This window comes from Brassica rapa, chromosome A03, assembly GCF_000309985.2.
Source record: "Brassica rapa cultivar Chiifu-401-42 chromosome A03, CAAS_Brap_v3.01, whole genome shotgun sequence".
In the NCBI taxonomy this organism is placed as follows: Eukaryota; Viridiplantae; Streptophyta; class Magnoliopsida; order Brassicales; family Brassicaceae; genus Brassica; species Brassica rapa.
Window position 1 is genome coordinate 33,221,455 of NC_024797.2, and position 11,959 is coordinate 33,233,413.

The window sequence follows — 11,959 nt, forward strand, 5'->3', positions numbered from 1 at the left end:
CCAGTATTGTATGACCTGGCGAGGCCACAATGATAGTAGATCAGCCGAACTTGAGTAATAGATCAGCCGTTTCATGTCAAAAAAAAAAAAATTCTCTCTTACCATTTCTGTACAAAACTAGTTTCCCTTTCTCTTTTATTTCATAAATTAACCCTTAAATCAATCTGTATCAACAAACAAAGGTTTCATTTGAGGCTTGTGTAAGTGACTCCAGTCGATAGGGTCTCTGACAGATTATTTCGAAATCTGGTGATATAACTTGGGATCGGAATCCTAGAACTTCTTTAGTGAAATTGGTTTTGTTTGTTCTTTTATGAGTGTTATTTTACCTTTTCTTTCACTTTCCAAGAAGCCGGCACTAAAGTTTTATAACCAACACCGTCCATTTTGTTAAGCATATTTCAATCAAATCTGATTTTTGCTGCTTTTATTTCAGGGTTTTTTATTTATTTATATTTTATTGTAGTTATGTTTTTATTAGTTACAATTATAGATTTCTTCTGGATTTTGACAAAAACTTTGTCTTTGCTGAACTAAGAACTAGGTTTTCCCAGAGAAAATCTCATATATATTAATTGAAGATCATTTAAAAAATTGTAATTTTAAGTTTGTACTAATTAAAAAAGTGATCATGATTAGGTGTCACTTAATTAGGATGTCAATTTAGCTTACTGAAAGCTTTAGATGCCCTCGTTTCCTCTCTAATTAGGGAGATTTCCGGCGATCCTTTGTGTGGTGGCTTATTGCCTTTTCTCTTATTATTTTTATTTCCCTCACGGTGAGTGGACTTTATTGACCGGCTAGTGTGACGATCTGGTTTTTCCTTATTTCATTATTTTCTTTCCTTCTTTAAGCTCTTTTTTTTCTTTCGTGACTGGAAATTTCCAATTTTCTTTCCTTGTGCCCAAATTCTTTCTATTTCTAATGATGTCCCAAAAAATTGTGATTGATTTATGTGTTATTAATGGAAGTTTCACAACAATTACGCTAGATCTTTTACCTAAGAACACGCGTATCGTTTTTGTCTCCGCCGCCGGAAGCTTCAACTGTCGAGAGAGTATGGCCGATCTGTTGCAGAAAGTGATTCAAGCGATGTCACTTGAAGAAGAAGAACCGCTGACCTTGCCAGATAGTCCAAGATTCCGAGTGATTGATGAAAACCAATTGAGCTTGTTGGGGCGTTTGCTAAATCCGGACTGTCAATCTGTGGCAAGAATGATAGAGTATATGCCTACAGCTTGGAGAGTGGACGGCAGAGTGCGGGGTATAGCCCTATCTCGTGATCGTTTTCAGTTTGTGTTTCAGCGAGAGGAAGACTTGCTAAAGGTGCTGAAAGATAGGCCTTGGTCCTATAATTACTGGGCTATGGCTTTGGAACGATGGACTCCAAATCCACCACAAGATTTCTTGCAATCTATGGATATTTGGATTCGTATCCGTCACATACCGTCGATCTTCTTCACAACAGAGACGATGAACAAACTGGCTTCTGAGGTCGGTAGAGTTGAGGTGATAGCATATGATCCGAAGGTGTCTCACACTAAGGACTACATTCGTGCCCTGGTGCACTTTGACACCAACAAACCAGCGAAAGCATATCGCAAACTCAATATTCCGGAAGGTGGGACGGTCACCATTGAGTTTGAGTATGAGAAAATACACAAACGGTGCTTTCATTGCTTGAGGCTTACTCATGAAAAGATTAAGTGTCCTATGTTGAAGAGAGGGGGACTCAGAGAACAGAAGAATCTGGACACTCCGAGACTACAACTTGGTCCGATCGTCTCTGAACCTGGTGATGGCCCTCCTGGATTTCCGATATTATTTCCTAAGCTCTCGAAGGAGGACCGCAAAATGGCCATGCTCTATATCTCTCATTCCGACCCGACGGAGCGCTTAGCTCGAATTGAGCATGTTAAACAAGGTATTGAAGAGAACAGAGTGTCCTCTTCTGTTCATATGACACGTATCACAATAGAGCTTGATAAAGGGAAAGGGCATGTTTTCTCCTACACTGAGCTTCTGGAAGCGCAACACTGTGGTACGTCGGCTAAGATAGGATGTGTCCCAGTGGGGAACAGAGTTGACAAGGGTGATGATGAAACATAGTCCTCTGCCTCAAAATTTCCATCCCAGTCCATGGGAATGTTTTAGCAAGCAGGTCGCAGAGGAGATATCCTTCATCCTGGAAAAGAAGGAACTCAGGGAAAGGGTTAATCACTGGAGTCTCTCAGCCATAACCAAAAAGAGCAGATCAGTCCCTTCACCCAAAGAGGAAAGTGGTTTCCTCTACAAACATTTCAAAATTCAAAAACAAGAAACTCTCAACTCCATCGGTGGCTTCCGTATTGAAGCCGCTGGCTCCCCAATGAGCATACTCTCTTGGAACTGTCAAGGTGCAGGAAGCGTTGAGACAATTCGTTTTCTCCGGGCCCTTCGTAGGAAGCACTACCTGGATTTTATATTTTTGATGGACGAAACAGAAGTCAGAGTACATTCTTGGATTAAAGAAACAGTTGGGTTATGATCATGTGATTACAGTTGAGCCAGAGGGCTTAAGTGGTGGGTTAGCTTTATTGTGGAAGAACTCTTATCCGGTCACGGTGTTATCTAGTGACAAAATAATAATTGATCTCAAGATCTCTTTTGGGTCGATCTCGTACTTCATGTCGTGCGTGTATGGTGATCCAGTGACTGCTGGTTTGGGATCGTTTGGAGAGTCTTGGTCAAAGTAGAGATGAAGCGTGGGTCCTAGTTTGAGATTTCAATGAGTTGCTTTCAAATGATGATTAAAGTGGAGGTGCTGTTCGAGAAGAATCTTCCTTTTGGAATTTCAGAAATATGGTTCAGAACTGCAAATTGCGAGAGTTGCGATACACAGGGAACTGTCTCTCTTGGGCTGGTAAGCGTGAGCTTGGTTGGGTGCAGTGTCGGTTAGATAGATGTTTTGGGAATAGTGAATGGTTATCATTATTTCCTAGAGCTAATTTGGAGTCCTAGACCTTTGGGCCTCTGATCATCGACCTATTAGGGTATGCTTCTCGCTGGAAAGAGATAACCCTTCGAAGGGAAGATTCTTCTTTGATAAGCGTATGATGTCTAGAGAAGGGTTTGAGGACATGGTTAGGATGAGTTGGGAAGGAGGTTCAGGGGACAATAGTTGCACTATGGAGCGTATACGTCGGTGTCGTCGATCTATGATGGGTTGGAAAAGGAGGTCAGATATGAATTCTAGGAATCGTATCACTCGGTTGCGAGCTTTTTTAGAGGCAGAGATATCGAAAGTATGTCCCTCTTATGCCTCCATGGTTCGTCTGAAGCAGGAGTTAGCTGAGGCTTTGCGTGATGAAGAGCTGTTTTGGAGACAGAAGTGTCGAGAGGAGTGGCTTAAGGCTGGGGACCGCAACACAAAATACTTTCATAATTCTGTTAAGGGAAGAAGGATCCAAAACAGGATCTTAATGCTCCTTGATGAACACAGCCAAGAGCAATTTTCGGAAGGAGCTAAAGGAAACTTAGCTGTGGAGTTCTTCAGAGATTTGTTTACTAGCTCGAACCCTAGTGATCTGGAGTCTCTGTTTGATGGGTTCCAAAACAGAGTGACGAACGAGATGAATCAACATCTAACTGGTCCGGTGACTAATGATGAGATCAGGAAAGCTGCTTTTGATGTGAAAGGAAGTAGTGCGTCGAGTGAAGATGGTCTGACTGGAATCTTTTATCAGAGGTTATGGCATATCGTTGGTCCTGGTCTCTCTACTGAAATCTGAGAATTCTTTCGCTCCTCGATCATGCCTGAGGGTTGGAATCACACACAGATCAGTCTTCTGCCAAAAATTGCAAATCCATCGCGTATGCAAGACATGAGGTCAATCAGTCTGTGTTCAGTGCAGTACAAAATTATATCAAAGATTTTGTGTAATCGTTTGAAAACGATCCTGCCGGAGATTATATCAGAAACACATGAAGCTTTTGTCTCTGGACGCATCATATCTGATAACATTATCATCGCACACGAGATGATTCACGGTCTGCGTACACATACGAAAGTGGCGGAGGAATGGATGGCAATCAAAACCGACATGTCGAAAGCTTATGATCGGGTTGAGTGGAACTTTCTGGAGGTTTTACTGGAGCGTATGAGGTTTGACAGAATCTGGATCCGGTGGATTATGGCTTGTGTAAGCTCCGTATCCTTCTCTGTTTTACTGAATGGTAACTCTCACGGTCACATCAAACCTGAGAGAGGAATAAGACAGGGACATCCGCTCTCCCCCTTCCTCTTTATCTTGTGTGCGGAGGCATTGGTAAACTGTCTCAATTCGTCTGAAGCCGCGGGTCGTCTTCGTGGCATCAAGTTAACATAATCTGGTCCATCGGTGCATCATCTGTTGTTTGCTGATGACAGTTTGCTTCTGTGTAAAGCTAACGCTGAGGAGGCTAAGGAAATCTTGGAATGTATAAGGTTATATGGTTAAGCGTCGGGCCAACGCGTTAACCAATTGAAATCTTCATTGATTTTCGGATCTCTAATCCCGGAGGATTTGAAGACAGATATCAAAAATGTCCTTGGTATTGAAAATGAGGTTGGCGAAGGTTCGTGCCTTGGACTTCCTGAATGTTTTAGCGGTTCAAAGAGGAAACTTCTGAGCTTTATTCGGGAAAAACTTCATGGTCGTCTACAAGGCCGGTTCTCTAATTCGCTTTCTCAAGGAGGGAAATAAATAATGTTGAAATCAGTGGCTATGGCCCTTCCAGTTTTTGCTATGCCTTGTTTCAAGCTCCCTAAAGATGTGTGTGAGAAGCTCACAAGTGCAATGACTGACTTTTGGTGGAGCAGTGGAAACAACAAGAAGAAAATATCTTGGGTTGCATGGAAAAAACTCTGTACAGAGAAAGAACTTGGTGGGTTGGGATTCAAAGACATTGAGAAATTTAATCAATCCCTTCTGGCTAAGCAAGCTTGGCGGATATGGTCATCTCCTAATTCTCTACTGGCTCATCTCCTAAAGCACCGTTACTTTAAGCAGTCAGAGTTTCTTGAGTGTAGCATGGGTGCTCGTCCTTCTTTCCCATGGCGTAGTATTATGCATGGTCGAGAACTTCTGAAAGATGGCACGTTCAATAAGATTGGGGATGGGAGAAACACTAGAGTGTGGCTAGATAACTGGTTGCTGGATTCTACGCCTAGGCCTCCTATGTATCGCCAAGATGCAGTGGTGGACCTTACACTGTCAGTGAATGATCTAATTGATCGGCATACTAGTTCTTGGAATGCTGATTTGGTTCGGCAGTTGATTGCAGAGGTAGATGTTGATTTGGTACTGAATACGAAGATTGTCCAGTCTAGAGATGATTCTTTTGTCAAAGAATGTGCGCTATGATTCTAGGAGTGGTTATAAATTCCTTGATACCCTCAGCAATATCAGGTCGGGAACTCATATCGCTATTCCTCCCATTGAAAAACAATTGTGGTCCAAGCTCTGGCAGTCTAAAACGTATCCTAAACTTCGGCATTTTTTGTGGCGTGTGATGAATGGAGCTCTAGCGGTGAAACTGCAACTCGTTTCCAGAGGCATTCCAGTGGAGGCTGTGTGTCCTGTGTGTCATCAGGGTCCTGAGACAGTGTGTCATATGCTTTTCCAGTGTCCATTAGCAAGAGATACCTGGGAGTTATCACAGTTCCCAACTCCTCCTGCAGGCTGGTCGTCAAATTCTGTGTTTTTGAACATTCATCACCTTATAGTTTGCAGTCAAAAACAGAACATTGGTGTTTTGTTGCGGTTGTCATTTCCTTGGTTGTTGTGGCATATATGGAAGGCAAGGAATAAATTTTGTTTTGAACAAGTTCAACCGATAGCTCTGGAGGTGGTGAGGAAGGCTAGAGAGGAGGCTACTGTTTGGTTAAATTTGCATGGATATCTTCCAGAGTGTTTAAATACCTCGGCAATAGACCCAGAATCAACAGAAGTATGGTCTAAACCTCAAGGTTTGAGTTTGAAATGTAGCATTGGGGCATCTTGGAATGGCTCTTCATCGGTTAGTGGAGCAAGTTGGATCATTTGGAATTCCAGGGGTAAAGTTTGATATCATAGCAGGAGATCCTTTAGTGGGGTTGTCTCAAATATTCGAGCTTCATTGTTGGCCATGGAGTGGGCGTCTGCAGCAGTTGTTGACCTTAAATTGAAGAATGTTGTGTTTGAATTTTCCTCTTTGGAAGCTGCAGGTGTTCTTAACAACCCTCTTGAGGTCCCTGCTTTGTACGGTTTGTGCTATGAGGTGTTTAAAAATGTATACTCCTTGGCTAAGAGTGGTATTCTTCTGGTCCCTGATACTTGTAACCAGGCAGCTTCTGCGATTGCTAATAGTATTACAAGGGACCAGCGTCTGCAGTCTTACATCGCTACGGGGGGTCCACAGTGGTTATCTGTTTTACTTTCCAAGGAGGCGTCAATGGCTTGAGCCCGTGCTAGTATCCCTATCAGGAACACTCTTTCTTGGGTGTGAAGGCATGGTTTTGTTATCTTTTTCTCCCAACTGTTTGGGTACTTTATGGGGCCTATTGGTCTCCACTTTGTTTCTTTATTTTAGGTTGTTGGCATGGTTTTGGCCAATTCCGATTGTGATACTTCTCTCCTGAATTTTATTCAATGACAAAAAAAAAACTTAAGAATCAATTGAAAAAATGTTGGTTCAAAATTCAATTACTAGAGAACATTATATTAACCCAAAATATAAGAATTGTGTATTTTTTCTTTAAATAAAAATTACCTAATATGATTAACATATATATGACATTTAATGATTATGAATAATAAAGATTTGATTGCATCCTTCTTCATTTTTGTTTAATTTTATATTACTAAAAAAATTTAACAATCACATTAAACATATAATAAAAAATAGATTTTTATTATATGTTATATTTTTAATTTTTTAAAACGACTTTAAATTGAAAAAACTGTTAAAATCCCTTTAAAATTTTTGTGATCAATGGCTTAATTATCAAATTATAACAAGATACAAATGGTCCTACAATCGTATTAATAGGAATTTTTATTTAATAGATATTCATATTAAATAATATATATATTTTTAATACAATTTAAATTAAACTATGTACCATTTAAAAATACATATATATGTTAATTTTGAAATTTGCATTCAAAGAGTATTGAGATCTTAATATTTTAATTTTAAAATTTGCATCAAAAAATACCACATCGAAAATTTTGAGATTAATGGTTGAAATTTTTTTTGTTACATCAAATATACAAATGTTAATAAAACCATATGAGTAGGAAGTCTCAATAATAAATATTTATATTAAAATATACTATATATTTATGTCAATATCTTTAAAAAATAATAATATACCATATAAAATAAATAAAATGATTATTCTGATATATTTATGTCAATATCTTTGAAATATAATTATATACCATATAGAATAAATAAAATTATTATTTTGATTTGTTACCCATAAATATATTGTAAATAAAAAATAGGTACTATTTTGATTTATGTGATTACTGTAATCTATTATATATTAATTGAGAAAAGTTGATTACTCTAGAAAGTGTAAGATTTTATTAATTAATATTGCTCAAAAATCTTACAAGAACGATACATATTTATTTAGAAGTTATTGAAATCACCTAATGAGACATTGATTGCACAATAAATTTGCTTTCCAAACCCTAACCTCCTTTATATTCGTCACAACACCGACATAGAATATTTGGAAGTTTCGATAGACAATCTAAAATGGTAACGTTTTTTAAGGTCATCCCATTATTTTTATTAAATGGGCCTAGAAGTATTTTTAATGATTAACTATATAGGCCACATAAATAGTAAAATGTGTTTTGGTTTAAAAATTGATGCATACCCAAAATGAATATGAACATCATAATTTTCATATAAATTCTTTTCACAATCAAAATATAGGATTGGGAAAAAATCTGATTCCAAAATAACCGAACCAATGTCGATCCAAAGAAAAGTACTGAACTTTAACCAAAACTCGTGAGATATCCGAATGGGTTCAAAAATTTTGTATCTAGAGAACTGGAACCTCACCGGATCCAAACCGTAGTATTTTAGGTATCCGAATATATCCGAACAAGATTTATATACTTAAATATATTAATTATTTTTTTAAATTTGATATCTAAAAGTATATACAAAATATATAAGACGTTTTTAAGCTTTCCAAAATACTTGGAAATGTATACAAAGTGTTAGCCTATAAGTACATGTTGAAAATAGCTAAATGATACTTATAATACCTAAAATACTTAAAATATATATTGATTTCCTATCCGAATATTTAAACTAAACCAATTTTTATGTTAAGTTTAAGTATTTTTGCATACACTATTCAAATTTATATGCTATATATTATTTTTATTTTTAGATTTTGAAAAATTTAAAGTTTATATAAACTTTCATTTTTGAAAAAGAAATTAATATGTTATCTGAATCCAAACCCGAATCAAATCCGCAAATATCCGCACCGAACCAAACTCTCAAGAATTCGAATCAAACCAAGTAGTACTCGAATGTCCACATCTAATCAAATGTAAGAAATGTATATTGTTTATAATATTTTTTAAAAAAAAATTCACCCTGGGCATAACGTGGATTACATCTAATTTACATGAAAAGAAAAGAAATTTACAATCAAAGTTATTTTTTTCCCTACTCGAAATTATTGGAAGTTGATAAATTGGAAAAATGATTTGTGGGGTCGACTTTATTGCCCAAATTCTTTCACGTGTCTTTGAATTTGATAAACTATATCATATCCTATTGTTTGTAATTTTTTTTTTTTGGTTCACAATATCCTATTGTTTGTAAATAATATGAACCTTCCACGTATATTATAAGGCTAGTGAAGTAGACATGGCACTAAACAAAGTGAGAAGAAAAATCGTTTGGTCAATTACAACTACACGTATATGCCATGTATTGCATTGCCAAAGCTACTTTATATTTTGCTTTACCGACATATCGATATATATTCTGTCGTGAGATCGATATATCCCACACCTGAAACTTCTTGGATTGTTTCTTCAGTTCAGAAGATATTTTAAAATTAATGGTCTTGTCATCTTGTCTTCAAAATAAGCACAACCACGTTGCAAAAAAAAATAATCATCACAACAATCACACCCGACTTTCTCAAAATAATATAAACGCAAAAAATAAATTAATAATAATATAATATAACCAAAATAATAATAATAATTTTCATATCATAATATAAAAGTCAATACGATACCACAAGGCTAAAGGCCCAATAACGATAACATCTGAAATATAAAGTACGACATAAACCGAAAGTCCAAAATACGAGATAACATAAACGATAGATAGGAGCCCAAAAGCGATAAAACGATAAAAATGATAGAAGCCCAAAGCTCAATAGTAGTAAAAGCCCAAAAGCACCGATCCGGTATAATTACTCCTGCTCATCGGTCTCACCTGAAAGAGGAAAGAAGGAGGGGTGAGTGATAGGAGAATCGCCCAGTAAGGTATGGGGATGCTAAACCGCAAACCACTGACTCAGTTCATAAGACCACTAAAATGTAGGCCTAGCTCTAACATGAAACAAACACGACATCTACTACACCACACAAAACAATCAACATATGTCTACTGGACTAGACATGCTATAACCAATGCGATGATAGCATACCACATTTCCTTATAAGGATATAAATATATATGACTCCACAAGCGTCGTAAGTACATTATTCCACTCTGTACCCCCGCAATCTCCACAAACAAGCGGCCTAGTACAAACGTCTTTGTATCCCGCTAAACATACGGTCTAGTACAGATATCTCCGTACCTCGCAATCTCTCAAACAGGCGGCCTAGTACAAACGTCTCCGTACCCGCAATCCCGCGGCCTAGTGCAATCACCTCTGCACCCCGCAATCTCAACACAAGGACTAGCATATATACACATATACATAATTAACAGTTCTTAACATCAATCATTTCAATCAACCGTTGAATCCTCTATTATCCTATTTCCGGTTTAACAATCAATATCAATAATGAACAAGCAAGACTCTCAAACAGACTCGATTCACGGAGACAGATCATTTTTCGAAACTAAACTTTCCATAATGGTAGTACTAAACTAGCTCAGGATTTAAAAGGAGGAGCCCTCACCTTAGCAACAAGAAGACGTGGTATCGATGAACTCCAGATGCTCAAATAAATTCCAAATCGAGTCGACTCAGCCGAGTTGGCCGAGTCACCGACGAGTCACCGGCGCTGGTCATCGGCGGTGACGGCAGAGGGCGGACGACGGCGGAGGACAGTGGCGACAGACGGCAGAGCACGGCAGTGGAAGGCGGCGCCGCGGTGGTCCGGCAGCGGAGAACGGCGGTGTGTGCGGCGGCGACAATTTCCGGCGGCTGCGCATGTAACTCACGCGCGCGCAAAGGTGAAACTTCCGGAGGTTCTGGAGGCTTCGTTCGGAGTTCGATTGCGGCGTGGTTGGTGTCTACGGCTTCATCTCGACGATAGGAACACGATGGTGGCTTTGGATGCGCGATATTAATAACGGTTAGAGAGATATGGCAGATTTACTGAACGGATGAAAACAAAGCTTAATTGCATGACGGTTCCGGCGGTTAACTTGGGCTGCAAATGATGATGACGAGCGTAGCAATGTCCTGGTGTCTGGTGGCTCCGGTGAAAACTCCTGGTGGCTCAGATCCTACAAACATCTTCTATTTCTCTATTCCGATCTTGAACTCTTTCTCTCTTATTTTTTTCTTCTTTTTTTAACTTCTGATTTTTGTTGATGCAGGTGGTGAAAACAAGGCTGGGAGATGGGGTTTTATACCCACTACATTTGGGCCTTCGGAAATGGTCTGGGCCTGCGGAATGTGCCTTATCCGGCTAACAAAATTTCGAAACCAAAATTCGGTTCGTTACAATTCTTCCACACTTACAAGGAATTCGTCCCCGAATTCAAGTCATAAGCTGACATGTCCAATGTCATCGTAACAAAACCTCGAATACTAATCCTCGCTTGGTCTCTTAGGCCTCCTTATAAATCTTATCTCTCTCCCAAAGAACTCAGACAAACACGGTCGACCTTCCCTGAAATTGCTCACTTGATGATCCAAAATCTCCATTAGTTGACAAGGTCATATAATCCTTTTGGCGGTCATTTGACGTCTGCTTCAAAATAACTATGGCCCTCCCTCGACTTTTTCAACGCTGACACATGAATCACATCATGGAAGTCTGATACACTACTGACAAAGCAACTACAAGCAACTGCTCCAATCCGCTCTACCGAAAGATATTGTCCAATGTATCTCGGTTTAAACTTCTTTAGCTTATGAGTCCTAGATCCTTCCTGAAATGTCCTTATTTTCAGGTATATTAGATAACCCATATGTAACTCCAAATCCTTACAGCGCTTAGCTGCACAAATCCTCCGACTTTATGGGCTTCCCAAAGCCAATCTTTGAGCATGTCCATTTGCTCTACCGTCTCTTGAACCGTTAATAGTTCTAACTCATGTGGCTCCCCCACTTTAGTCCAACAAAGTGGTACACGACAAGACCTATCATAAATAGCCTCATTTGATGTCATCTCAACGCTCGAACGATAGTTGTCAATGTAGACAAACTCTGCTAGATGTAAATGCTTTCCGATCTTCCATCCCACTGGAAGATGCAATCCCTGAGCACATCCTCTACGGTGGGAATAGTCCACTGGAATGATAAGCTGTACTTATATATACCGTCGTCTCAAGCGTCTTCTGGATGGCTCTCCAAAATTTAGACGTGAACTCACATCCCAATCCTATACAATGCTAACATAAACTCCATGCAACCTTACAATCGCGCCGATGTAGGCTGCGCCAACCGCTCAACACTGACTGTAGTATCTTCTTAATTGGTAGGAAATAGGTGACT

The 11,959-nt window shown here is 38.9% G+C and overlaps 3 protein-coding genes across 3 annotated transcripts in view; all 3 read left to right on the forward strand.

Moving 5' to 3' along the window:
* The first annotated feature begins 1,059 nt into the window (after nt 1–1,059).
* Nucleotides 1,060–2,109, forward strand: LOC103862709. The gene has a single exon (XM_009140384.1). The coding sequence runs from the start codon at nt 1,060–1,062 to the stop codon at nt 2,107–2,109; it is 1,050 nt and encodes a 349-aa protein (XP_009138632.1).
* A 2,636-nt stretch (nt 2,110–4,745) lies between these two features.
* Nucleotides 4,746–5,384, forward strand: LOC108871217 (uncharacterized mitochondrial protein AtMg00310-like). The gene has a single exon (XM_018657428.1). It carries the CDS (start codon nt 4,746–4,748, stop codon nt 5,382–5,384), a length of 639 nt encoding a protein of 212 aa, XP_018512944.1.
* Nucleotides 5,385–10,694: 5,310 nt separating this feature from the next.
* Nucleotides 10,695–11,959, forward strand: part of LOC117132678 — a 2,749-nt gene continuing 1,484 nt past the window's right edge. The window contains exons 1-2 of the mRNA XM_033287491.1: nt 10,695–10,731; nt 10,837–10,898. Coding sequence (XP_033143382.1) covers nt 10,695–10,731; nt 10,837–10,898 — 99 coding nt within the window. The remainder of the gene's footprint in view (nt 10,732–10,836; nt 10,899–11,959) is intronic.